This window comes from Thamnophis sirtalis, unplaced genomic scaffold, assembly GCF_051295495.1.
Source record: "Thamnophis sirtalis isolate CommonGarterSnake01/CBP01778 unplaced genomic scaffold, rThaSir2_p1.2 scaffold_1, whole genome shotgun sequence".
Taxonomy (NCBI): domain Eukaryota; kingdom Metazoa; phylum Chordata; class Lepidosauria; order Squamata; family Natricidae; genus Thamnophis; species Thamnophis sirtalis.
In genome coordinates this window covers 162,799,471-162,826,921 of record NW_028261381.1, presented here as the reverse complement: position 1 = coordinate 162,826,921, position 27,451 = coordinate 162,799,471, and the positions used below count along the sequence as shown (strand labels likewise).

Below are 27,451 nucleotides of genomic sequence, written 5' to 3'. Positions count from 1 at the left end.
ACCCACCCTTGATGTCAGCATAAGTTTCTCAAGTAGAGCGGCCATTCCCGGATGTAATTGGGAAACTTTCTATAAACACTTTTTTCCCTCCTTATTCCCGTAATCTGTATAATCTTGGCTTGAAACGTGGAACTCTCCCACTCATGTACAGGCAGAAATTTGGTCCTTTGGAGCTGAGGGCAATCGAGCCTGATGTTATCAGCTGTTAATTGTTCTCATGTTTACCTTTTTTAAACCATTTTGTAAGATCTCAGACTCGCTTCATAGTGAGATGGGTTGCATATAAGTTTAATCATAAATCAATCAATCTGGTGTTACCAAGGTAGATGCCCTCACCCCCCAATCTGAGGAATGGACCTGCCCTATGAGCAGTATAGTACGGCTACACAATTAAAAACATTTCAACAGGCCTATATTTTAATTCCTCCACCCCCTGTTTTTCGGTCATGTTGACATCAACTCAACTCAAGATTTTGAGCCATGTGTGGCTCTCAGGTTTAGCATTTCTGCAGGGTTACTGCCTCGTTTGGCTGGCAGAGGTTCTCCATGGTCTTGGCCCTAGAGATTTCCTCAGTCCAGTTACTTGATAATGTTTTTAAATGCAGTTGTCAGGATTGAATAGGAGACCTTTTGCAGGCCAAAGGGGATCCTGCCACAATGCCCTCTTCCTCTAGGACAGGGGTGTCAAACTCAAGGCCCGCAGGCCAGATACAGCCTGTGGGGTGCTTAAATCTGTCTCATGGGGGCTGGCCTGGAAATAGCAAATGACCCGCCTGCGGTGCCTCTGCAAGTGAAAATGGGGCACGGGGTGGGGTGGGGGCATGCACAGTATCCTGCGCACAGTTTTCAGCCTGGACGGCCTCCTGCAACACCCTGCTGGCCAAAATGGCACTCTGTCAGGGACCCCCGTGCCGCACTTTGACAGACATCTTTCCTGTCTCCTCCCCCCCCCCCCCCCGCCAGCTCACAGAGGAGAACTACAATGTTGATCTGGCCCTCAAAGAAATCCAGTTTGACACCCCTGCTCTAGGGGTTCTTGAAGGAAGCAGACCATATCTCTACAAGGGCTGAACCATGGACTAGAACAGGGGTCTCCAACCTTGGCAACTTTAAGACTTGTGGACTTCAACTCCCAGAATTCCTCAGCCAGCTCCAAGATCCCTTCCAGCTCTATTCTGACTTCTGACATCCAACTCAAGTAGATCTTCCCCATTGCCTCTTGCTCTTTATCCCAGATGCTGGTAATTCATCACCAAATACACACCTGCGAACAGGCCATTTGGAAGATTGTCCCAATCAGATGAATACAGCTGGTCCTCAACTTACAGCCATTCATTTAGCCATCGAGATTACAACAGCACTGAAAAAAAGTGACAGCTAGTCCTCTCACTTACGGACCATTGCAACATCCTCATGGCCATGTGACTAAAATTCAGGCACTTGACAGCATATATTTATGACAGTTGCAGCATCCTGGGGTCATGTGATCTCCATTTGCGACCTTTCCAGACAGCTTCCAACAAAGAGTGAGGGGGAAGCAGGGTTCACTTAATGACTGCAATATTCATTTACCAAATCCAGTGATTTGCTTAAAAACCATGACACACAAAAAAGTCATAAAACCAGGTGCAATTCACATAACCACCGTCTTGCTTAACGAATTCTGGCCCCAATTGTGGTTGTAAGTCAAGGACTAGGCCTGTATTCATTTTCTGTAGGAATTCGAGAGTTTTTAGTGTACTCTGCCATCTTTGCGCCTAACCAATAAGGCGGCTTCCTCCTATGACAGCTCCCGAGTGAAGTCAACCTTTCCAACGGTCTTGTCCAGTTGGGTGAGATTCAAGGTTTGGACTTCCAAACTAAATGCAACCAATGTGGATGTGGGCACTGCCTCTGGATGATAGCAACAGGGCAGACTGAAAAGGTTCCCCCGTAGTCCAGCCCCATTCTACATTGTTGGGTTATGTAACGGTTAAAAAGAATAAAGATATATTCATACTTAACTCTAAGCTTGAACAAAATAAATGGAGTATAAGTGATATAAATTTAAATCATGCATTGCAGTTGATATAAATAAGCTCTACATAAGCTGCCTTTTGAGGGACCTGGTGGCTCAGTCTCAGACGCTGAGCTTGTCGATCAGAAAGGTCGGCAGTTCAGTGGTTCGAATCCCTAGTGTGGCGTAATGGAGTGAGCTCCCGTTACTTGTCCCAGCTTCTGCCAACCTAGCAGTTCGAAAGCATGTAAAAAATGCAAGTAGAAAAATAGGAACCACCTTTGGTGGGAAGGTAACAGCCTTCCGTGCCCCTTCGGTATTTAGTCATGCCGGCCACATGACCACGGAGATGTCTTCAGTCAACGCTGGCTCTTTGGGACGAGCACTGCCCCCTAGAGTCTGCCTTTTGTAGCTGGGAGCATTTTAGGAATTTGGAGAGTGTGTGAAAGGCTGTCATGGCAGACATTGTTCATGAAGAGATTCGGGTGGCTACAAAATATCTATCCAAATGGAGATGGTCAGTCCCAAAATGTCAATTTACAGGTAGTCCTCAACTTACGATCACAATTGAGCCCAACATTTATGTCACTAAGTGAGATATTTGTTAAGTGGGCTTTGCCTCATTTTATGACCTTTCTTGCCACAGCTGTTAAGTGGATCACTGCATTTGTTAAGTTAGTAACCTGGTGGTCAAGTGAATCTGGTTTCCCCGTTGATTTTGCTTTTCAGAAGGTTGCAGAGGCAGATTACATGACCTCGGGGCACTGCAGCCGTCATAAATGTGAGTCAGTTGTCAAAAGCATCCGATTGTAAATCAGGTGACCATGAGGATGCTGAAATGGTTGTAACGCGGAAGAAATGGTCATGGCTCACTTTTTTCAGTGCCTTTGTAAAGGTCACTAAGTGAGCTGTTGTAAATTGAGCACAACCTGTACTTTGAAGGTAAGTAAAGTTAAAGGTCTCAGTGCTAAACAAATATGGGAGGACTTCTCCCCCCTCCCTCGCTCTGTGTTCCTTGGCTATAACTTTTTTTTCTCTTCCTGATACCTGCTTTAACAAAGGTCTGTGCAGAACTTTTGCAGTGGGCTTTTTGCCCGAGGCCTGCAATTAGAAACACCTTAGCCGCCTGCTTCTGAACTAACCTTATATACAATGCCTATTTACATCTGCAACCTGGCTTAACATTGCACGTCCTTTTTGAGACCAGCCACAAAAAGCATTTCATTCATTATATTTGTATCCTACCTTTATTACTTTATAAGTAACTCAAGGCGGCAAACATATATAGTACTCTTTCTCTCTTCTGTTTTTCCAACAACAACAACCCTGTGAGATGGGTTAGTTAGACTGGGTGAGAGTGGTTGGCCCAAAGTCACCCAGCCAACTTTCATGCCTAAGGCAGGACTAGAACTCACAATCTCCTGGTGACCAGTGATGACTAACCTTTCCGAGTGCCCAAAGCGTGCCTGAACCCCCAAAATGCAATGCTCATGTGCGGCCCCATGCATGCTACATAACACCCACACTCTGTATAATCTCCCCTCCCATTTTCCCACAGTAGAAAACATGGTAGGCCTGAAATCCAAAAGGTAAAAAGATGGCTTCCAGGACAGCCAATGCGTGGCAGAGACCTGAAGAGCAGCTGGCCATCGGGAGGCATGCACGCATGTGCGGCAGAGATGAATGGGGCAACGGCTCACCTGCCCACAGAGAGGGTGCTGCGTGCCACCTCTGGCAAGTGTGGCGTGGCTTCGCCATCACGGCTCTAGACGAAACTGGCTCTCTAATAATCATTCAATGGCAAAGGAATCTTGAAAGCCCTCACCCAGGAATATTTCATTTGGGAGAGTTCTGCAATTGGGGAGCTGTTCTTAAGAAGGCCCTGACTTTTGTCAAGCAACATGGTTTCTTTTATTGGCACGCCCACAGGATGGGTTTCGAAGGCTGATCTAAAAGTTGTTGTTGTTAGTTGCAAAGTCATGTCCGACTCATCACAACCTCATGGACAACATTCCTCCAGTCCTTCCTGTCCTCTACCTTCCTCTGGAGTCCATTTCAGCTCAATGACTCCCTGTTCTTCTCTTGCCCTCAATCTCTCCCAGCATTAGGCTCTTCTCCAGCGAGTCCTCCCTTCTCGTTCGATGGCCAAAGTAATTAAAAGATCTAAATTTACAGGCAGGATAATGTGGCCCCAAGCAGAAAGCATTTTTAGAGGTTAAATTGGACTCATAGGAACATTGACAAATTGAAACAGAATTCCTGTCCCAACTTTGACCTGACCTTACCTTAAAGTCTTACCGCGTTTATGCCCTGCTTGTAGCATCTCCTAAAGGTATTTGTTCGACCATTCTTGGTCACAGGTCATTGAGTTTCACAGAACATTGCTCTGGTCTTTCGGGCTCTTGTTTTCTTCTCTTGGGTCTCTCTGACCTCATTTCTGAAAAGTATAGGAGTGGAAGCACCAATCAAATTAAGCAACATATTTCTCCTATTCAGTTGCTAGTGTGCAACACGTAAAGAACTGGCCTATGAAATGCACTCAGTCTGTAACTGCATTTTCTTAAAGTAGCACTAGAGAGTGAGTTGTTATAGGCCAGTCCCAACCTTTCACAAATTTCTTCATATATAGGATGGGTAGAGCAGGGGTGTGATTCACATACCTTCTCTGCCAGCTCGGAAGTGTGTGCACTGTGCACATGCACTTCGCTCGCTCGGGCGCTGTCATCACATTCCAGTTTTGACCCTCTGCGCCTGCACAGAAGGCTTTGCACATGCTCAGAGGGTTAAAACTGGGATGTGACAGTGGGTGAGCAGAGTCTCCCACTGCCCGCACTGCCAGCTTGCCGAACCTATCGCTGCCGGTGCTACCAGCTCACGTGAGCCAGATAGAGCCAGCTGCATTTCACCCCTGGTGTAAGGTCTCCTGCGTGAGCCGGGTGTTGGTCTAGAAGACCTCCAAGGTACCTTCCCATTCTGTTATTCTGTTATATATTATAAATATACCCCATTTTTCCCAAAATAAGACCTAACTGGAAAATAAGTCCCATCATGGTTTTTCAGGATGCTCATCATATAAACCCTATCCCAAAAATAAGCCCCAGCTTATTTTTCAAATAAGCCAAATGCATGTATTTTAGTACCCTGAAAATATGACCTAATGTGTCTTTTGGAGCAAAAATTAGTATAAGACTCTGTCTTATTTTGGGGGAAACCCAGATAGTGTTATATTTCCCCTGATGTATTAGCTTGCAACTCAGGGCACTTTTTGCACATGGAATATATAGACGTATTGTGCACCTTTAAGTCAGTTTTTGACTCCTGGGGAATGCACGAACTAGTCCCTGCTGTTTTCTTGGCAAGGTTTTTCAGGAGTGGCTTGCCACGGCCTCCTTCCTATGAGTAGAGTGTCATCACTTAAATCCCCGCTGGCAGTCCTGGAATGGCATGACCTGGTTGCAGGGTCACTACCCAAGCAGAGGTTGGCACTTGCCTGCACAAATAGTGGAAGTTTCCAGATCCCTTGAGGCCCAATTTTGCAGGGGTGTTGGTACCTGGTTTCCCTGGTTTTTAGTGGGTATTAAATTCTGGGAAGTTAACAACACAAACAGCATTTTCCATATTTTTCGGAGTATAAGACGCACCAAAAAGAGGGTGAAAATCTGGGTGCGTCTTATATACTGAATACAACATTTTTGGCCTCCATAAACCCCACCCCCTTCGCAAAAATGGAGACCTGCAAAGTGCTCCTGGGGGCTGGGGAGGGCAAAAATGAGTGAAAAACGGCCTTTTGTTTTGCTTGTTTTTGCCCCCCCCCCCAGCCCCCAGGAGCACTCTGCAACTCTCCCAAAGCATTATCATGCTCTGTTTTTTTTTGCAAAAAAGGGCCCGTTTTTTACTCGTTTTTGCCAGCCCCCAGGAGCACTTTGCAGGCCTCTCAAACTCTGCATGCCCGGTTTTTCACAAAAAATGAGGCATGCAGAGGGTTTGGGAGGCCTGCAGAATGCAAAAATCTTTTTTTTTAACTTTACCTCTTCAAAATCTTGGTGCGTCTTATACTCCGTTGCGTCTTATAATCCGAAAAATACGGTAATTAATCTAAAAGAAATGAAGCTTCTGATAAAACATTGAGTGGCAGCCTTTTGTGTGTAAAGTAGCATCTCCCAGCTTTGTGCTTTCCAATGTGTGTTGGACTACAGCTCCAATAAACCACCATGCTCTTTAAGAGGGATAAACGTTTAGTCTAGCACATCTGGAAGGTACCAACTCGAGACATATGTTATAAGGCATTTTTGTTCCTCTTCCGGTTAGGTATGTTTTTCTTGCTTTCTCTCTTAAGCAGTGAGGTGTAACCAAATATGTAATCCTGCTATAACAAACCAACTGAACCAAAGCTGGGATAGGAAGCTTGTAATAACAAAGAGTGAAAAATAAATTAAGCAAGGAAGTGGGTTTTGGCGTTCAAGCCCCTGGAGAAGGAAGATGAGAGAACCAGTGCAGCATTTTCAGAGGAAGGTTGGGGATTTGTTTTTCGGAGGTTTTTTTGCCTGGGCTTTAAAACAAATTCTGTGCCTTAAACAGCCAGTATAATTATACACTCATTTGGGTCTGGAGAACACCGACTTCCCTTTTTTGCAGTAGCCAACCAAGTTTGGGGGCTTTGCTTTGGCCCTTTGAAATGGAGGGGTGGATATGATAGCCTGCCTCACAGAAAGATTTCTGGGGAAGGGGTTGGAGCGAGTAGCAGCTGCTTGTGGAAATGAGAAGGCCCAGTATGTCGAATCGACTGAGTCTGTAGAAAAACAACCAGCGGCAGGGAAGTATTACATAAACATAAGAAATCCAATTCCAGGGCTTTTCTTATCTTATCCAGCATCCTGTTTCTCACTGTAATTCAACCAGAGGCTTCCAGGAACCACAGGCAAGGGAGGGTATTTTCCCTCTCTCATTGCTGTTTTGCTACAGCAGTTCATATTCTCTTCATTCTGGAAACAATGTACAGCAACTAAGAGAGTTTGCCAGCCACAACTGAAAATGTAAACAACTTGGAAATATCCAGGACATGTATCAGTGGTGGAGTTCAATTTTTTTTTTACTACCGGTTCTGTGAGCGTGGCGTGGCTTGGTGGGTGTGGCAGGGGAAGAATACTGCAAAATCCCAATTCCCTCCCCACCCCACTAACCTGCTTTCTAGCTCCGTTCTCCTGTGCAGGGAAACAGAAGAAGACCCAGCCGATCAGCTGGGACTCGGAAAGTAGCGAATAGATGGGGACAGAGCCAGCCAGAGGTGGTATTTGCCGGTTCTCCGAACTACTCAAAATTTCCGCTACCGGTTCGCCAGCTGCCTGAATACCACCTCTGATGTATATTTCTACATATTGATCTCTTTTGAGTCATAATTATAGAACTCAAATGGATTTTGTTCTTCTGGAAATGAACACTATTAAAGAATAATGCACTTTTTAAGTGAATAGAGTAACTGAAATTCTCCAGGTAAATCAGAAAAATTTTAAAAATATATCTGATTCGCTCATAGTGAATGGTGTTACGTATTTGTGTGGCTATTGAATGGAAGGCATATGTGGCTGAGGGCAGAATGTATATGATTAAGGGCACTCAGAGGAGAATCCTAAAGTTTATAACTTTAAACAAAGTCAATGTAATTGTTATTCCATCATAATGCAATTTTAAACAGTTTTATTTCTAGCTAGACCAACAAAGCATGCAACAAAAATCCAGGAAGTTCTAATCAGTTACTTATTGCAGAAAAGTGAAGCTATTATGAAATAATTTTAGCAATTGCTGAGTATCAAATGTAATGATATTCTTTTTTCTTTTTTTTTCTGGCTTCCTACATATGGTACTAAAATCAAATTAGTGGTAGATACAGTGCTCATGAGTTCGTTGTTTTGATGATTGCCTGATACAGTATCAAATTGCTTAATCTGACTACAAAAACTGACTTTCACGTTTCTTTAAAAGGCCTTTCCTTTTTTTTAAAAAAAGGGTAACGTTACTACTAGTAAATGAATTTTGTAGTCCTAAATCAAAAATTTGGCTCACAAACTTCAACGAATCTTTTACCTCAGGTAAATATCTATAGGTTTCCTGTATTCCCCAATCCTAATTCAGTAAAGAATTAAATGTAGTTCATTGCTTGTACTTAGGTAAAGGTTCCCCTCGCACATATATGCTAGTTGTTCCCGACTCTAGGGGACGGTGGTCAGCTTCGTTTCAAAGCCGAAGAGCCAGCGCTATCTGAAGACATCTCCGTGATCGTGGTTGGCCGAAGGCACAACAAAACGCTGTTACTTTCCCACCAAAGATGGTTCCTATTTTTCTACCTGCATTTTATATGCTTTTGAATTGCTAGGTTGGCAGAAGCCGGGACAAGTAATGGGGGCTCACTCCATTATGCAGCGCTAGGGATTCGAATTGCTGAACTGCCTACCTTTCTGATCAACAAGCTCAGCGTCTTAGCCATTGAGCCACCGCACCCCTATACTTGTACTTACTTAATGGTAAATCTATTGTGAACTAAAAACAAAACTAAATAAGGAATTAAAGATAACTTAAACCGGAGTGTCCAACCATGGCAACTTTAAGACTTGTGGACTTGAACTCCTGGGGAATTCTGGGAGTTGAAGCCCACAGGGGGGACCCCTGAATTTAAATATTCTAAAGAGCACTCTGTGAGGACCTCAGCCCTGCCATGCTACATGAGCTCCTAGTCCTGTGATGGTGAACTTATGGCACACGTGCCAGAGGTGGCATGCAGAGCCCTCTCTGTGGGCATGCGCGCCATCGCCAGCTGCTCTTCCGGTTTCCTGTGTGGACATGTGTGCTGACCAGCTGGTCTTAACGGGCGCCGGAGCAGCAGAAAATGACCTGAAAGCAGCCCCCCAAATGGCCAAAACCAACCAAAAAAACAGGCCATTTCTCAGGCTGTTTTCTGGGCTGTTTTCAAGTTGATTTGGGGGCAATTTTGGACCAAAAATGGTCCCCAAATGGCCCAAAAAACAGCTTGAAAACAGCCGAAAATGGCCTGAAAATGGCCCCAAAACCAGCTTAAAATGGCCAAAAAACAGGGATGTGTGCCGGCCAGCTGGTCTTCAGGTTTCTGGTGCTCCGGCATGCGCACTCACGGACTTTCACACATGCATACATGTTCCGGTTTGGGCACTCAGTGCCAAAAAGGCTCGTCGTCACTGTCCTAGTCCAAGGTGGAAAACTAACAGAAAATAAAACTTTTCTGTAGACTAACGTCCTAAAATCAGAAAACCCAATATCTTTCAAGGGGGAAAAAATATTTGCAATACTGGAATTTTTAAATGTAAAATCAAGTCTTCCTTGACTCAGGTTTGACTCTTAGTGTCTGCCTTCCTTAACTGTTTTCACGGCAACATATGGAAGTGGTTTGGCGGTTTAGTCTTAGCTCTGGATTTCATGTTGACAATAGCCAGTCCAAATGTGTTTACCTTTTCCTAAGTCAACTAGAGCTGACATGACATTGCATGGAAGATTTTTTATTATTATTGTTAATTATGTGTCATCAAGTTGTTTTTCAACTCCTAGTAACCACATGACCATAGAGAGTGATTTTCTCTATGACCATCTATCCCTAACCTGATCTTTCATGTCTCCCAATAAGGCCCCCATTTGCAACTAAGTTCCATCCATCTTGGTGCTGGTCATCCTCTTCTTTTCTTCCCTTCCACCTTTCCCAGCATTAGAACCTTCTCCAGAGAACTACTTCTTCATTTTAATGATATCTGAAGAATGATAATTTGAGCCTGGTCATCTGTGACTCAAGTGAAGGATTATTTCAATCATCCATTAGTTTGTTTACTTGACTGTCTATGTTATTCTCACAAATCTTCTCCAATACTCCCAAGTTGGCAGTGCTCTTCCTATCCTTCTTTAAAGTCTAACTTTTCCTTCCAGAAAGTGTCATAGGGAATACCTTAGCTTTCACAATCCAGATCTTTGTATTGGAGAGGCAGAAAATACCTGGGAGCAGGCAATCTCAAAGATACCCCAAGAATTGTGGCGTGTTTAAAAAACAGTCAGAACCAGCATGGTAATCTCAGAAACTCTTTAAGCAATAGAAATATATATATGAAAACTACCCAGCAGTATAATTGCTCTGAGCCACTGTATTCTGAATCAGCTGAAGCTTCCAGGTAGTCTTCAAGGGAAGCACTATGTGGATCATATTACAGTAGTCCACATGAGATATTGGTGTATAAATGATGGTGAGAATAGCCTCCTGATTCAGGACAATTGTAACTGACCCGGCTGTTATGTATAAGCTGGGTTGACAGAATTAGAAATGAGGAGGTGATAAGCCGCCTGGGAAAGCCAAGGGAAATCATCAAAACCATTAAAAAGCAAAAGTTAGAATATTTTGGACATATGATGGAACACCCGGAAAAATACGGCATGCTTCACTTAATCCTCCAGGGAAAAATTGAAGTCAAACGAGGAAGAAGAAGAAGAACATCATGGCTTCAAAATCAAAGGGACTGGTTTGGACAAAACTCAGCAGCACTTTTTCGTGCAGCTGTTGATAAAAATAGGATCGCCAATATCCGATGACGGATATGGCACAAGAAGAAGAAGCAACTGACCCAAAGAATGGCTGTATGTAAAGGAGCTATGAGTTTAGGAAGATTGCCCTGAAATCAGAAGACAAAGACTTCTTGTCCAAAATCACTGAGTCTTGTGGGAACTGAATGTAAGCCTGTTTGTCCTCATCCAGACCCAAGAGAGTCTGGGCACTAGGACAGAGCCTCCTGTCCAGGAGGCTCTGTCCAGCCTGCTATTGAGATGTAATGCAGAACACAGAGTGCAAACTGGTGACTCCATGGTGGTAGATACATTCACCCAGTGGCTCTACGGAGAAGAGAAGCAGAAGTGTCTAGCTTGAAGGCATCTAATGGTAGAAGGCCCTCTGGCCTGATTACTCACTCCCTACTACCATTGACAGGGGCTGCACACTCAGAAGGAAAACCTCCTCTCTAAATCCAACCCTCAGAGGCCATTGACAAGGATCGGAGACTTCTGTCACATGAAGCCTGAAAAGGACAGCCCCACTTCTCCTATCCTGATCCCAACCCAGATCATCCAAAAGTGAGTCAAATGTGGACTCAGCCTTATATCTGGAAGAGTCCAGATAATCAGGTACTTCCAGGGTTCCCTGCAGTTCCAGATCCACCCCTATTTCAACAACCTTCCCCAAAAAGAAAAGTTTGGAAACTGTTTAGAAGATTGAGGGATAGCTTTTGGATTGAAGAGGCACCTGTCTTATCTTTTTCAAGGCAAGCAGGAACATTCTTCATACTCCATAAGTATTCTTCACTACTCAAGCTCAACTTTTGGTTTGCTCACCAGTTGGGAAGGACAGGAATCCTCCTGGACTGACATCCCACAATTGTCATTTTTTTTCAAGACCCAAGAGGCTCAGAATCATCCCAGATAACCTTACAGATAACCTGGGTTATATCTTTTAGTTCACAATTGATCTGGTTGTGAGTCGCCTACTATTTGTAATAAGACTGTCTTATCAAGCACTATGTTCTGTAACCTTCTGCTTGCTAAGCTTTCAAGTTCAGATAACGGTGCTGCTAGCTGTAAATTTGGAAGGATGCAATAGTTTTATCGCATCCTCCCGCATAGTTATGTGGCTATTCTTTGATTCTGTTATATGCTACATTGATCAGTATCAGCCTAGAGGAAATCTGTGTTGGCCTAACCATTGATACTGGAGCTGTTTGTTGCCTCGTTTTCTCTGCCCCCAGTCAATTGCCATTCTCAAGTTGGATTTTCAGGTTTTTTATTCTAGCAATGCCACTGTTTGCAGTGCAATCCGATGCAAATTACATCCTGATGAGTGTGCTTAGGATTTTGGCATTGCTCATTGAGTAGCTGCACACGCAGGCAAATAAAAACATAGCCACCCATCAGCTCACACAGTGAAGTCTAGACAGTGTGCTCGGTCATAGAGTCCCAGGTCTGTCTTTGTCCTTGTTTTTAAACGTTGCCTTGTTAAGGAACAGTTTTTAATCTGAGGAGCTGTGCCGTTAAAACAAACAGTTGCTATTGCAGGATGTTTGTGTTGTGGTTAACTGGCAGTGTGCAATACATTTGGAGTTCAAAATGTTCCATGCTTAAACCACACTCTCTCACGTTAGGAATAGTTATTTCGGCCTGATCAAATTCCACTGTTGTTCCAAACATTCTGATTTTAAAATAGACCTGGAGCACTTTTGCTAAGGTAGGAACAACCTTTTTTTGAAGTCTGTAAATTGAAACATTTCTGGGATGCCTGACCCTTCCAATATGATCATAACAGACTGTTTTAAATCCAGAATAGAGTGTTTCAGGTTCAAAGCATTTCAAGCATGGAATATTTTGCGTACCCTAAGCTACCGATGTTTACACACCAGCCGGCAATAATGCTCTAGGTCTGGCTTCTATGGCACCGGGTTTTCTCCTTGCCGCCAGTTTGGCTTTGTCTGAATTTTGGTTGGGGGGGAAAAGTACCATAGATTGTATGTTTGGGACAAGAAATAATCCTCCTGTCTATTTTGCAAGCCCTAAGTTTGCAAAATGCTAACTTGCTTGAGTTGTAATGTGCAATTTTGCTAACCTGCTTCTGCATTTCTTTTGCTGCGCAACCAAAATGATTTCAAAACACCAAAGAGTTTTAATCCTCTAGAATTATTGCTTTCTGTCTTGCCAATTCCTGGGGGCCAGTTTCAGGCTTTCTTTGTGGAGCATGTATGCATGGTTAGACCTGAATGAGAAAGACGATGTAAGCAACACGTAGTTCAGAAGTGCAGCAGCTCATAACCAAATAATCTGATAAATTTTTTAAAAATCTCCCTTTTCCCACTTAGAAATGCTTTCTTTTCTGGAATCCTTAATCTTACAACTCAACTTGTAAACTTGATCTAGAATTGTGGATAAGCTGTAAATATATTTGCCATATCTGCAAATTCATTGTAAGTAAGCCTTAAATCAGGGATGAGGAACCTGTAGCCCTCCGGTTGTTGCCAACATTTAATATTCACATTCTGCATAGCTAGTAGTGGAGGATGCTGTGAGTTTCTTTATAGTATGTCTGATCGGCCAGAGGCTCCCCCAACGCTGCTTATCGCAAACCTTCCTCCACATCAAGTTTGCAATGCAGGAGTGATATTCTTACATAATTGTTAATAGACTTTCCAACTTAAATAAGGGTGTTTTTTTTCTGAACATCCACATAGGTTTTTGAGTTGCTGAGTATCAATCATTGATCATGTTATGTCTTGGAGGATGAGTGTTTTCTATGTGAGATGAGTAGCATATCAGTTGAATAAATATAAATAAATGAATTATTTTAAAATGTAAAGCTTACTTTCAACCTGGGATACAGATAAACTCGCTTCTACTAGCTTATGATGTATTTATTAAGTACATGTTGGGGACTCTTAGGTGAGATAGATAAAGGTAAAGGTTTCCCCTATGCAGTCATGTCTGACTCTAGGGGGCGTACTCATCTCAGCTAAGGGAGCCAGTGTTGTCCGAAGATGCTTCCATGGTCTTGTGGCCAACATGACTATATGGCGAGGTCACAGAACATTGTTACTTCTCACCGAAATGGTACCTGTTTATCTACTCACATTTACATGCTTTTGAACTGCTAGGTGGGCAGGAGCTGCGGTTGCGCAGTGCTTGGGTCTTGAAGCCAGGCTGCTCTATAACCACTGAGAATTGTGCCTCCCTCTTACATGAGATAAGCAATAAGAAATGTCAGCTTTCAGAAGCAGATTACTTCAGAATTCCAGGAGAAACAGAAAAGTGGGATCTGGATCCAGTAGAACTCTGAACTAATAAAATAGCTTCGCTAACCTAACACCTAGGAGACACTTGGGACTGCAACTTTATAGACTAAGTAGGCACACACATTGATATACAAGTAGTCCTTGTTTGATGACTGATCGCTTAGTGACCACTCAAAGTTACAATGTACCTCCCCAGAGCTACTTACAACTCATTTTCAAAGTTCCAACAACTGTGACCACATACACACGCATGCAGTCACGTGTTCCATTCGGGGCACTTGGCAACTGGCCATTTGCAGTGTCCCATGGTCATGTGACCAATTTTCAGCATTTTTGGCCGGCTTTCATTATTTACTCAATATAATAGAATGAGATTTAAAAAATTCACAGAGTACTTGTTTAGGAAACAAAAATTAAATGGGGAATATTTGGGTTGGTAATACTGTTTATGGGGAGAAAACGTGGAGCAGTATTTCATTGCAAATCCAATGTAAGCCAACTACTGTTGCTTAAAAAAAAGGCAAGGGGATTTTTACTTGCCTCAAAGTATTATGCTAATTCAGTTGTTGAAGCTGTTAAGCACAGGCAGATTGCAACTAGGTGTGTTGATGTGTTTGAGATCCAAAATTCCTAGCAGGTGCAAGATAAGCAATTACACCCTGAGAATGAATCTTGTGTCCTTGACCATATGCTCAGTCCAAAATGTATGATCAGTGCCGGAGTCAAGTTGAGAAGTCTTTTCTCATAAAAATCCATTCCTGTTTGTCCCCCAAGTTTTCTGTTTCAAAAATAATGTTTATATGATGCTAGGACTGAGAAGTTTTTATTGCTGTTAAGATTGTTGGAATTAGAAAGTTTTGCTGATCTACTGCAGGTTACTTAGACTCTGTTCAAGGGTTACAGATAGATTCTATTTAAAAATCAAAACAAACCTTTGAAAATACTAGCTGTTAGCGTACAGCTATTGACTTTGTGGCTTACCAAAGGCATTTCACTGGCTATTAGTAACACATTTCCTTTGCTCTGTTTTCTTAGGACTGCTCTTGTTAAAAAGTGTCAAGAATAGATTCTCCTTATTTAAAAATCACATGTCTTTATCCTACTTTATATCAGTTATGAAAAGGGGATGAAGAAGGCTGCCATTTTCTTGCCCTGTTGGCTTACTCCCTGCTCATGAATGAAGCATTCAGTGCAAGAAAGTCTATATATATACTTGGCATGTGTAAGCAGATACCTTTTGGTGAGTTCCTCTAGATTGGCCCATCTTATCTAGTCTCATTCTTAAATTAAGATTATCCGGGTATCCTAAGCTGTCAGCTATTCCTATTTGCATGTAGTGGAAAATGCTGCAGCTTGGCTAATTACCACTTCAGCAGTGTGATTGCTGTCGGCTGATGAGCAACCAGGGTGCCTATTAGTAAGTATGCTCTTGTCCTGCCATCTGACCTCACGCCTTCTCTCCTCTGGGTCCCTTCTCTGGCACGCCCTGTGAAGCCTGTTGGATATTTTGAATCTCTCTTGTTCCCCCAAAGAACCAAACAGTTTATTGATGCATGGAGGGAAAAACTGTATCTTCACAGCCTGGAATATCTCTGCCAATGGTTTCTCCTTCCCTCCTGTCGTAGCTCTGCCTTATCATTCTTCATTAGCTGCACCTTGGCAGAGCCTGCGGAGGGGAAAAAGACGGAGAATTTTATCTGTTTATTATTTAATGTATTACGAGAACATGACAGAAGATAAGTAAGACCACGTAATTATGTACGAAACCACTATGGGGGTATAGAAGAGCCCTGGTGGTGCAATGGTTAGCATGCAGTACTGCAGGTTAACTCACTGCCTACTCTAGGAGTTCGATTCTGAGTGGCTCAAGGTTGGTTCAGCCTTCCATCCTCCCGAGGTCGGTAAAACGAGGAGCCTGATTGTTAGGGGCAATAGGCTGACTCTGAACACTGCTTAGAGAGGACTATAAAGCACTGTGAAGTGGCATATAAGTCTAAGTGCTTATTGCTATAGCAGTGACCTCATACTTGGATGTCTAATTTAGCTATCTGTTTATTTTTGCCCCCTTTTATATCTCATGTACTTCTCTAGATTCAAAGCAGGTTAAAACTGAACAAACATACATTTAGCAAATCTGCACACGGTAATAGAAAAATTGCAAACTAACAGACTACAAATATTTTCTGCTATCAAGTAACTACAAAAAAAGCTAATTAGTGCCAGCACTTAATGAAATAGCCAACTCTTAAAAGTCTTCCTGAAAGTCAGGAGCTTCAGGACATTTTGTACTTTGGAAAGCAAAGCATGGGGATGGCTGGTGAGGATACAGCTTCCTGAGCCCCCACTCCATTCATTTCATACTGGGCAGGAATCCTCAACGGATCCTTCCTTGCAAGAACACCCAAGACAAACTGATTGTTGTCCAGAGAGATAGTCCTGTAAGTAATCCCAGAGATGGACTGTGTATCTTCAGAGGTATTAAGCAGCATTCTGAATTTGGACCAGGAAGAAAATAGGAAAATAGTCGGTGTGGTTCCTGTATAGCATCAGCAGTCCATATCTAAATCTGCTTCCCCAGTTAGCAGATGGACTGCTGCCCTTTGGACACTTGAAGCTACAGTGCAAGTTGTCTTCAGAGTGAGCCTCGTATAAAGTGCACTGGAGGAAGAGGTCCCTAATCTGAAAGTTACTAGGCAACCGGGGGGGTTGGGAGATACTTGAGCTTTTATATATGATTGCTAGCACACCGTGATAGGAGGTACAGTGTTATTTCTATCCCAGATTCCTGGTGGTGTGGTTGAAGGCCTTATATGTGCTCCAGACCTGGATCAGGTGTCCTCCTGGGAGACGTCAGCAAAAGGAACAGAGCAGGCTGGACATTGGTCAATGAATATATGTCAACTGGCTTCTAGATTTAAATTTAGAAGAGATAACTAGCCTTTACGGAGACGGAGACGGTTCTGTGGTTTCTTTCTCTGGGAGAAAAGAGAAGCCTCTCTAGTGATGGTTTTTTCCCCTCCTACAGTTATGGAAATCATCACTATTATCTTGCAGCGACAGAGCACTCGATGACTTAAGCCTCTATTCCTAGCAAGCCTGCCAGCTCCCTTCTTTTGCTGTGCTACAGCAGCATCTCAAGGGGGACCCATGTGCCGGCATAACCAAAGGAGCTCCTAATGAAGCCAGAAAGTCTCGACTCCCTTGAGCCTTGCTGAGCTGCTGGTAGATAGTAAGTCTGATGGAGGTGGTGCTGCATCGTGGATTTGATCGTCCTTCCTGGTCTTAGTTTTAAAGTAGCCTCAAAAACACAGGTGGTCCTTGACTTTACGGCTTGAGCCCAAAACGTCTGTTGCTAAGCGAGACAATAGTTAAAGTCAGCTCTGTCCTATTTTGCAGCCTTTCTTGCTAGCAGTTGTTAAATGAATGACTGCATTTGTTAAGTAAGTAACATGGTTGTTAAGTGAATCTGGCTTCCTCATTTGACTTTGCTTGTCAGGAGGTCGCAAGAGGTCACAAAAGGGACACTGAAATTGTTATAAATATGAACCAGTTGCCAAGCATCTGAATTTTAATCACAGGACCAATTGGGCTGCTGTAGTGTCCGTCTGAATCTGAAACATGGGTCATGAGTCACTTTTTCAGTTCCATTGTAACTTTGAACCGTCACTAAATGAATGCTTTTAAGTCAAGGACTACCTGTACTTTTGCCAAAGTTGCTAGTCAAAAATTTTTTTTACGTAACTTTTTTTCTGATCTTTCTGCCTAATAGCCCAGAACTGCTTCTTATTCAGAAGCTGGATGTAGGGAGAAAAAATCCCTGGTCCTTGAAGGCTGAGTAGACGATAGAATAACAAGAGTTGGAAGGGACCTTGGAGGTCTTCTAGTCCAACCCGCTGCTTAGGCAGGATACCCTACACTACTTCAGACAAATGGTTATCTAATCTCTTCTTTAAAACTTTCAATGTTGGAGCATTCACAACTTCTGGAGGCAAGTTGTCCCACTGCTTCATTGTTCTAACTGTCTGCTAATGTTTTGCTTCTCTTTTAATAAGAGCAAATGTCGAGTTTTTAGTTATCAAAATGTATACAGGCGTGCTCTTCTGATTAGAGATAAACCTTCAATTTACGAAATAAAGCATAAATAAAACGATAAAATCTATTCCTAAAACTAATGATAAAACTGCTAAAAACTGTAAATAATAAGCCTGTTAACCTGTTGAATGAGTTCATATGCTGCCTTAAAGAGGTTTGCTTTGTCAACTCTGGAAACATCAACAGTTTGTGGGGGGGACGCATCTCTCCTCAGGGGGCAGGATGGTGCAGGGGGAGGGGTACTACTAAGAAAGTCAGTCTCTGAGAAGGTGAGCATCCTTTCCCTATCAGATCTTAAGGAGCAAAGCTAAATGTTAAAAATAATTAAATGGGAATGGCTGAGAATGATTTTTAGTGACCAATTGGGGGGGTTGGGTGGTAGGTTTATAGTGCAATGGGTAGCTTCTTTAATATAAATGTAAGTATAGGGAATCAGGGCAGTCTCCTTTTAGATCATGGGTGTTAAACCCAATTTCATTGAGGGCCACATCAGGGTTGCGTTTGATGCGGGGGGGGGCAGCAGGGGCGTGGCCAGCTCAACATCATGCGTGTTGGGGGCACCTGTGGTGGCCTGACCACTCTACCTGCGAAAACAGGCTCACAAGCTCCGTTTTCGCCTGCAGCTGCTTCTTGCAACTCTCTGCCAGCAAAAAAAGAGCTCGGGAAGGCCTCCCGGGGCCCTCGCAAGCTCCATTTTCACTGCCAGAGGCACCACAGGCCTCGCTGCTTCCAGGCCAGATCTAAGCCCCACCCACCCTGACCAGATCTGGGCCTTGAGTTTGACACCTCTGATTTAGCTCATTGTTTCTCATCCTTGGCAGCCTGAAAATTTGTGGACTTCAATTCCCAGAATTCCCTAGCCAGCCAATCAGGTATACTGGAAAGGAGTGTGAAGAAAATGCATCCCTTCCCTACTGCTTTATTTTGGCAGTTGATATTTCAGAATAAATCTCTTTGTACATGAAAGTCCCTGTTGGTTTTTGTGGCTGATACATGAACCCATAACAATGGCAAACAGAAGTCAGTTACATTTTTTTTAAAATAGATTTTTAAAGCTCTTAAAATTGATAGAATGTGTCTTTTTTATAGCTGTCCAATCTATTATTCAGTCTGCTTTAGCTCAAAGGGAATAACATCACTGTTAATGCTTAGCAAGTCTTGTGACTCATCTATATTTTTCCCCTTTTGTCTAGGATTCTGTGGGTTTGAAGCCATCAATCCAGTTTCAAGGAAGCCAAGGGGTAAGTTGAAGGATTGTGCTTGATGGTTAAAATATCTACTGGATGTTTGAAAGCCCATTTGTATTTTTCTTTTAAAATCCATGTCACAAATTAAAACTGTTAAAATGTAATAAAAGAGAGCAACACTAGACAAATATATCTGCACTATTTAAATAGTATGCATTAATAAACAATTTAAACCAGTGTTTCTCATTCTGACAATCTTGTGATACATGGACTTCAACTCCAGAATCTCTTAGCAATGGCCATAATGACCGGAACGTCTGAAGTTGAAGTCCACACATTGTGGACTTCCTACTTAGCTTGGGATATATACTCATATAAATAATTATATTTTTTTTTTAATGTTACAGTTCAAATATTAAAAGTTCCACTGGTTGTAAATCTGTATCACAGTAAACACTGATCCTTCCCAGATTTGTTAAGGATGGGCCCACCTCTAATCAGAAATAATATAGGGCTTGCAGTTGCTAAGTAACTTCAACAATTTAGATAGACAATAAGGTGCCATATTTTTCGGACTATAAGACGCACCAGAGTATAAGACACACCATAATTTTGAAGAGGTAAATTTTTTAAAAAAGGGTTTTGCATTCTGCAGGCCTCCCAAACCCTCTGCATGCCTCGTTTTTTTTTTCAAAAAAAAAAGGGGGGGGGAGCATGCACAGCTTTGGGAGGCTTGTAGAGTGCTCTTGTGGGCTGGGGGGGGGAACAGCCAGTTTTTGCTCATTTTTACCCTCCCCAGCCCTCATGAACACTTTGCAAGCCTCCCAAATCCTCTATTTTTGCAAGGGGGGTTTCGGTAAGCCAAAAATGCTATATTCAATGTATAAGACCCTCTTTTTTGAGGGAGAAAGGTGCATCTTATATTCCGAAAAATATGGTAAATAGTTGCTTTAGCAGGAAATCTGTCATGAAGCAGCTAGTTGAGGTTTTTTTTTAAGATTGTAAGAGAGAATCTCAAAAACATGACATGACTTTGCATAGGTTTTCACAGTTAAACTGCTGAGGTTGGAGGTAATGAAATAATATGTGAAAGGGACTTTCCTTCATCTCTTCCTACCATAGTTACCTCCCTCGGCCTCGCACAGGGAGACGGTGAGGCGACCAAAGAAGATTCTAATCTCTTACTTTGTGCATAGAAAGGTTGTAAACGTTTTGCCCAGTAACATGTGGTTTCCTACTGCCTCTTCACTCACAATGCAGCGTTCATTGTATAGGTGTAAACCTGGCAGCTTTTGAGATGGTTGAGGTGTCCCCAATCCAGAAGAACTTTCAAAGATCCAAATTGTGCTGCTGCTCCTCCTTTGTGGCTCTCATTAATCATTTAGTATGACCACTTGAGAGCCAAGATGCAGTGATGGATACACAGGTCATAGCCTGGTGCAGCTTTTCTTGGTAAACATCTTGCCAAACATGGGAGGGATTCACATCCAGAAACCCAGAGACTGTCAAAATTGCTGACTGCTATTTTAAGCTTATCTGCTTCAAATTCTGCAGTGCTACAGTTAAAATGAAACTGTGTGGTCCGGATACCAGTAGTAAATGGAGGAAGGGGGGGGACGGGACGAATCTGTGAACCTGAGTAGACACTTAACCATGGATGTAAACCCCAAGCTGCCCAGCTTTTGAATTGGAAGAACAGTCGCTCACCTGTAATGGTCTAGCCTGAGGTGAATGAGACAGGAGTTAATTGGCCTCCCTAAAAGGAGAAACTGCTGGGTGGCAGGCTGAACCCAGAGCTCTGCCAAGTGGGGCTCAGAAGAATGAGTGCAGACATATATGACCCCTGTTTGCCCCTCTCTGTCAGCAGTTAATCAATTGTACTTCCCTGAGAAGGAGGCCAGAAGGGAAGCAAAGAAAGGAAACTGGTTTGGTTGAAGCAGCTCTGGATGATCTGATTGTGCGGTTTGGGAAGATGGGAAAGCAACCCTTGCAAAAGGCAGCCATCTATTAGCCGTAGAGGGAGCACACCCTGAATAGTATTGTGTTGCTCTGTGCAACTTGAAGGAATGCTTGTTCTGCTTGTTCCTTCATTCCCTGGGAGGCCGAGAGTCATTGGGAAGCGTCATCCATCATTTCAGCCTGTGTGTTGTGCTTTAAAAACATTTAACAATTTTAAAAGAGGCCTAAAAGAGGAAGAAAAGGGCCTCGGTGATGCTCTTAGAAAGATTTATATATCCACCCGTCTTTATCATTGCTGAATTCATTGGGCAGGTTTGTGGAGCGTCTTGATTGTTCCCACGGATGAAAACGTTTTTCAAACAAAACTCCTTGGTTAGGGACAGTCTACCTTATTAATCCGACTTTGAGCACAGGCAGGTGTTTGATGTTCTACTCTGCAGAGGTTTTGACCTTCCAGGCTTGTAGTTCCTAGCTGTTTGCGAGAGGTAGCATAATGGACCTTGGTCTGATCCAACAGATCACAGTGAACAGCTTGCCAGCTTGGCTCTAAATGTGTTTTCTTTGTTACTGTTCTTGGGTTGAAGTAGAGCTGGCTGGAAGTAAACTTTGTCACCTTGGAGGACAACAGTACCTATCATGATTCCTGGGCCACTGTTCATCGCCCTGCCCACATGCAGCCTTGTTGATTCCAGTTAAAACTGTCTAGGTTCATGATGGCGAACCTGTGGCACACGTGTCAAAGGGGACACACAGAGCCTTTTCTGCTGGCATGCGTGCTGTCGCCCCAGGTCAGCTCTCAGTGGTGTTTCTTTTGTGAGCTTCTGTTTCCCTGCAAACGAAGAAACAAAGCTCACAAAAGAAAAGATCTTGCCTTTTTCTCCGTGTTGGGATGCTTGGCTTCCCGCCGGCCAGCTGGTCTTCGAGTCTCTGCTGTGCCTGCGCGCATGTCCACACATGTGTATGTCCATGCGCCTGCGCATGCATGTGTCTATGTGTCCATGCATGTATGTGTTTGTGCGTGCGCATGAACCTTTCAGTTTGGACATGCACGCAGTTTGGGCGCTCAGTGTCTAAAAGGTTCGCCATCACAGGTCTCGCTTACGTCAGTGTGGGTGTCCTCCAGTTGTGTCGGCCACAACTGCCAGAATTCCCCAGCCACCACGGCTATTGTTGGGGGTTCTGGGAGCTGAAGCCTGCATATCTGAGGGTATCCTTCAGGTGTAAATCTTCCAAGCTTTTGAAAGGTCCAGACAGTTGGTCTTTTTAAGTAGAACTTTCTAGTAGAACCGGCTTTTCTCAATGCCTCCTTCCCTCAGGCAGGGGTCTCCAACGTTGGCAGTTTCAAGACTTGTGGACTTCAACTCCCAGAATCCCTCAGCCAGCGCACGCTGGCTGAGGGATTCTGGGAGTTGAAGTCCACAAGTCTTGAAGCTGCCAACGTTGGAGACCCCTGTCCCGAGGGCCTTTCCCAGACTTCACGAATAGACAATCGAAAGGTCAATATTCACAAGTGATCAGGGCTGCCACTGAACTCGGATGCTAAATAGAGAAATGCCTTTCTGAGCCTTTTTTTATTTTTTAGACGAAGCCTGCTTGACAATCCTTTAGCTTATAGAAATCTATATCCTCTAGCACACCAGGCGGGAGAAGTTGAGAGAATAAATAAGGCCCATCTGAAGAGTTCAGGAAAGTAACAAATGGAATTGTGGGAGGTAATAGATTTGGGGGCCTCAACTCGAGTTGAAAAGCTTAGATAAATGTCACAGAAGACATTTCTTTCATTACTTCTGAAAATCCCCTCAGTTCAGGTATTAGTTTCCCTCAGAAACAACCCCTCCCCCCCCGCAAAAAAAGAGAGGCCGTTATTCTATTCTTGGGAATACTTGGCCGAAACTTAACCATCGTCTCATTTTGGTGGTGTTATCTTTGTTTCGAACAATTTGCTTGCAGGGAGCAAAACCAGCAGCTGCAGCTCCTTCTATTTTTAAGGGCAGGTGGTGTCCAGAGGAATAAACAGCAGCAGCCTCAGTCTGCCATCAGAGGGTTTGCTGCATCGGCAGAGAGGCCCAGAGGCCCTCGAGCGTCTGGCATCAATAATAATTCCCAGGGACCGGTGGAGAGATGCGCTCTGCTCTAACCCTGCAACGGGCTTTGCCTGGAACAGAAACGTTAATTGGGGGGGGGGTGTGTGTGACTGGAAAGCGTGCAGGGGTGACCCTTTCCGCGCTTGGCTGCATTTCCTTAGAGGACCTGTGGCTTTCGATCTGTCAAAGAAATTCTGCAAAAGCGCTCGTAGGTACGGGTGCCAGGCGAAGAGAGGCTTCCGGAACACTCTTTTTCGCTCGTATTCATACTTAGAAACAAAAAAAAATGTAGATAAATTTTTTTTTTCAGGCAGAAAGCTGTTTCCTGACAGGATTTTTTTTTTCGTCGTCTTCTATCCAAGTGTTTGGGGGGGGGGATTTTTATTTATTAAATGCTTTACTTATTTTTCATGATCGAGCATGTAAATGTTGGTGTGGTTATCTGGGGGAGGGGGGCAATTTATGACACCTGTGTCCATGATGTCACCCATTACACAAAGCTTATGACAAACAGCCGTGAACCTAATTGGTGTATATAATTTCTTTTTGTCTCCTGCATGAATGCAAGAACCTATGCAAGAACCTATATGCAACCCATTGGATTTATTAGCACTCTGGAATGAATTGTAGTGAGCCACTTCTAATCCCCACTTCTTTATTTAGCAGTAAGTGCTTCTAGAGCAGAGTTTTAGCCTCTATAGAACCCCAGGATTTTTAATTCTCTGCCATTGCCTTTGGTTAATTTCATGGGGGGATCAGTTTTCCTTGCACTGATCTGGAGAAGCCCCTTCTATGAACCCACCACAGACTAGAATAAGGATTTTGAAGGATTTAAGTTTGTGTAACTTCTCATCCCAAGAGTTTCTTTCGCATGGACTCCAGTTGTTTCTTTATCATTTTTCTCTTTTAAGAGAGGCTGTGCTGACCATATGCTTTATTCTCCCTGCTTCGTCTCCTATTTATTGATTTTTATTTGTTCTGGTATTACCTCTCTTCTTCTGATTATCTCTGTGGCTTTTTTTATTTAACTATAATTTTATCAAGATTTGAAGATATTACAGTTGGCAGTTGTTTTAAAAAATAGATGTTATTTTCTAGTTATTTATATATATATATATATATATATATATATATATATATATATATATATATATATATATATATATATATATATATATATATATATATATATATATATATATATATGTCTATGTCTCTAGTTCGGGTTTTCTCCCGCGTAGAATTGGAGATGTCTTGGCGACGTTTCGACGAAGTCACATTCGTCATCTTCAGGCTGCTGCTGACTACTTCAGGTTTGGTGTTTCCAGGAGTAGTGGAAACACCAAACCTGAAGTAGTCAGCAGCAGCCTGAAGATGACGAATGTGACTTCGTCGAAACGTCGCCAAGACATCTCCAATTCTACGCGGGAGAAAACCCGAACAACTAGAGACCTACATACTAACACCCGCGAAAACCTCAGAAAACACACACACACACACATATATATATATATATATATATATATATATATATACATACACACACACACACACACACATACATACATACATACACATACACACACACACACACACAGAGACACATACATACATACATACAAACAAACAAAGTGATATAACAATTACTTTTGTATAAAGAATGGCAGATATCTTTAATGTAAATTTTACCTATAATTTTAAAAAATTACAAATAATCCTTGACTTACAACAGTTCATTTAGTGACCATTGAAAGTTCCAGCGGCACTGGGAAAAAAATGACTTATAGCTTACAACATTTGCAGTTACGTGATCAAAATCCGGATGGTTGGCAACTGGTTCATATTTATGATGGTTGCAGTGTCCTGGGATCCTGGGATTCCCCTTTTTGCAACCTTCTGACAAGCAAAGTCAATGCGGAAGTCAGATTCACTTAACAACTGCTGTGATTCACTTAACGGAACTGTGGCAAGAAAATGGGGTAAAATCCAGTTAACAAATGTCTCACTTAATAACAGAAATGTCGGGCTCAATTGTGATCGTAAATTGAGGATCACCTGTATAGGAGGGGGATAAAACAACAACCTGGGAGGAAAAAGTAGGGGAGAGACAGACAAGAAAAATACATACAAAAAAGAAATAGAAATTTTCTATTATTTTTCCCCACTATACCTGAGGCTCTGAAATTTGGAGTGTTAACTTAGCCGAGTGGATATCTCACCTGGAATAAACCACCTTCTCATTTCTTAGGTCCTTCAAGAAGGCTGCCTCTCTTTCCTGGGTAGGCGCACCGGATTTTCCTCCTATCCCCACTAACTCCCATCTTTTTGATTTAACTAGACCTCATAATTGGCTGTGCTTTCTTTCATTGGAATTCAGACCTGTTTTTATCTTTCTTGCCGGGACAGATATTTATATTTCCTATTCTTCTAAAACAGCACATCTCAATACCGAGACCAGACTGCCCAACAGGAGTTCGGACATTTTCCTTTTATCTCTCTAATATTGGCAAGGACAGCCCTCAGGGGAGTTTTGATTGCATCCAGCAGTATGTGTCCAGGTGAGGAAATGCTCTGTGTTTGCAGGAGCTGCTTCCTGACGTAGACGTGCCTATGCGCTCTCCCCTGCAAAGCCTGACCCGCCTCTTTTAAAAGAGTGTGGTGTGCATCATGCATGACCTGGTACCAAGCAGGCCCCTGGAACAAAGGGCTTAGTGAACTAGAGAATAATACAAGTTGGCAACCCAGAAGGCAACAGAGCCTGGGGTCAAAACAATTTACCTTCGGTGGGATATATGGTGAGAAAAAGAGAGAGAGAGAGATTGTGACAAAAGCTTAATTTCTGACTTCCTCCCCCCACCCCTTTTTTTTTTTTTTAAATACAGCAATGGGAACATTCAGCTGGATTGCCTTGGCAGCGTCCAGGACAAAATCACAGTCTGCGCCACCGACGAATCCTACCAAAAGGCAAAGCAGAGCATGGCCCTGGTGGAAGAGGAAACACGGAGCCGGGGTGCCATTGTCATCAAACCTGGAGGGCGCTACGTTGGTAAGTCTGGGGCTTTTCGTGCTTTGCACAAGAATGCAGGTGAATTCAACACCTACCTGGCCGGTGAAATGTTTTAGAAGAGTGAAAAGTTGCATATATAGCCATTTAATCGGTGGTGGCATTGGGGATTACAGACATTTCCTAAACAACACTTGCAGAATCCTTGCTGGTTGTGATTGTGTAGAGCAGGGGTCTCCAACCTTGGCAACTTTAAACCTGGAGGACTTCAACTGCCAGAATTCCCCCGCCAGCTTTGCTTTGCTGGCTGGGGAATTCTGGGAGTAGAAGTTCGCCAAGCTTAAAGTTGCCAAGGTTGGAGACCCCTGGTTCAGAGCAATGATTTTCAAACTTGGCAAATTCACGATGCATGGACTTCAATTCTCAAGCCAGCTAGAATCAGAGAATTGAAGTCCAGGCATCTTAAAGGCTGCCACACTTGAAAAACATTGATTTAGAGGCATCCAGCACCATGCATCCTTTGGTTTGTCTAAAAACAGGAGGGAAAAGTGCATTGAGTAGCAAATAGCAGAGACACAAACAGTTAAATCAGCCTTTCACCCTGCCACGACTCTCTGCCATGATGGCCATGCTGACTGGAGAATGTCGGCATTAGTCCACACAGTTGGAGGGCATCCAGATTGGTAGGTTGTTAGATTGTTGGCCCAGTGGACTGCTCCTTGCCCACCACTATTCCACTCTTCCTTTCATCAAGACCAAGTTTCAGAGTCATGCACAGATTCCCATTCATCACCTAGAGGAGGGGTGTCAAACCCGCGGCCCGGATGCGTCGCACACTGGCCACACCCACGCCCGGTTTAGCGAGGGGGGGGGATGTGATAGATCACATGACGACGCAAGTTTGACATCCCTGACCTAGAGCATTTCCAACAAAGTTTTCTCAATATAATATTTTGAGAACCACCTGATCAGATAGATTAGCCCCAAAGTGGCTAGAGGGCAGCAACACAGCGTTTGCTGCCCTTCACACATTCACGAGATCAGGGGTGTCAAACTCGATTTCATTGTGGGCTGCATCTGGGGTGTGTTTGATCAGGGGGGGGGGGACGTCTGTGGTGGCCTGTGCGCTCTGCCAGCGAAAACAGTTTTCAGCTGCCATCGCTTCCTGCAACCAGAGGGTTGCAGGAGACCGTGGCAGCCAAAAATGGAGCTCTGGAGCCCGTTTTTGCTAGCAGAAGCACCACGGGCCGATCCTTTGCTGTTTCCAGGGCAGCCCCGCGGGTTTGAGCTAAGGACCCCACAGG

General features: G+C 43.4%; 1 protein-coding gene across 1 annotated transcript in view; it reads left to right on the top strand.

Moving 5' to 3' along the window:
• The window catches only part of ELL (elongation factor for RNA polymerase II), a 59,339-nt gene that overhangs the window by 7,797 nt on the left and 24,091 nt on the right, over positions 1-27,451 (top strand). The window contains exons 2-4 of the mRNA XM_087702246.1: positions 19,107-19,154; positions 25,580-25,701; positions 26,026-26,189. Of these exons, the coding sequence (XP_087558372.1) occupies positions 19,107-19,154; positions 25,580-25,701; positions 26,026-26,189 (334 nt within the window). The remainder of the gene's footprint in view (positions 1-19,106; positions 19,155-25,579; positions 25,702-26,025; positions 26,190-27,451) is intronic.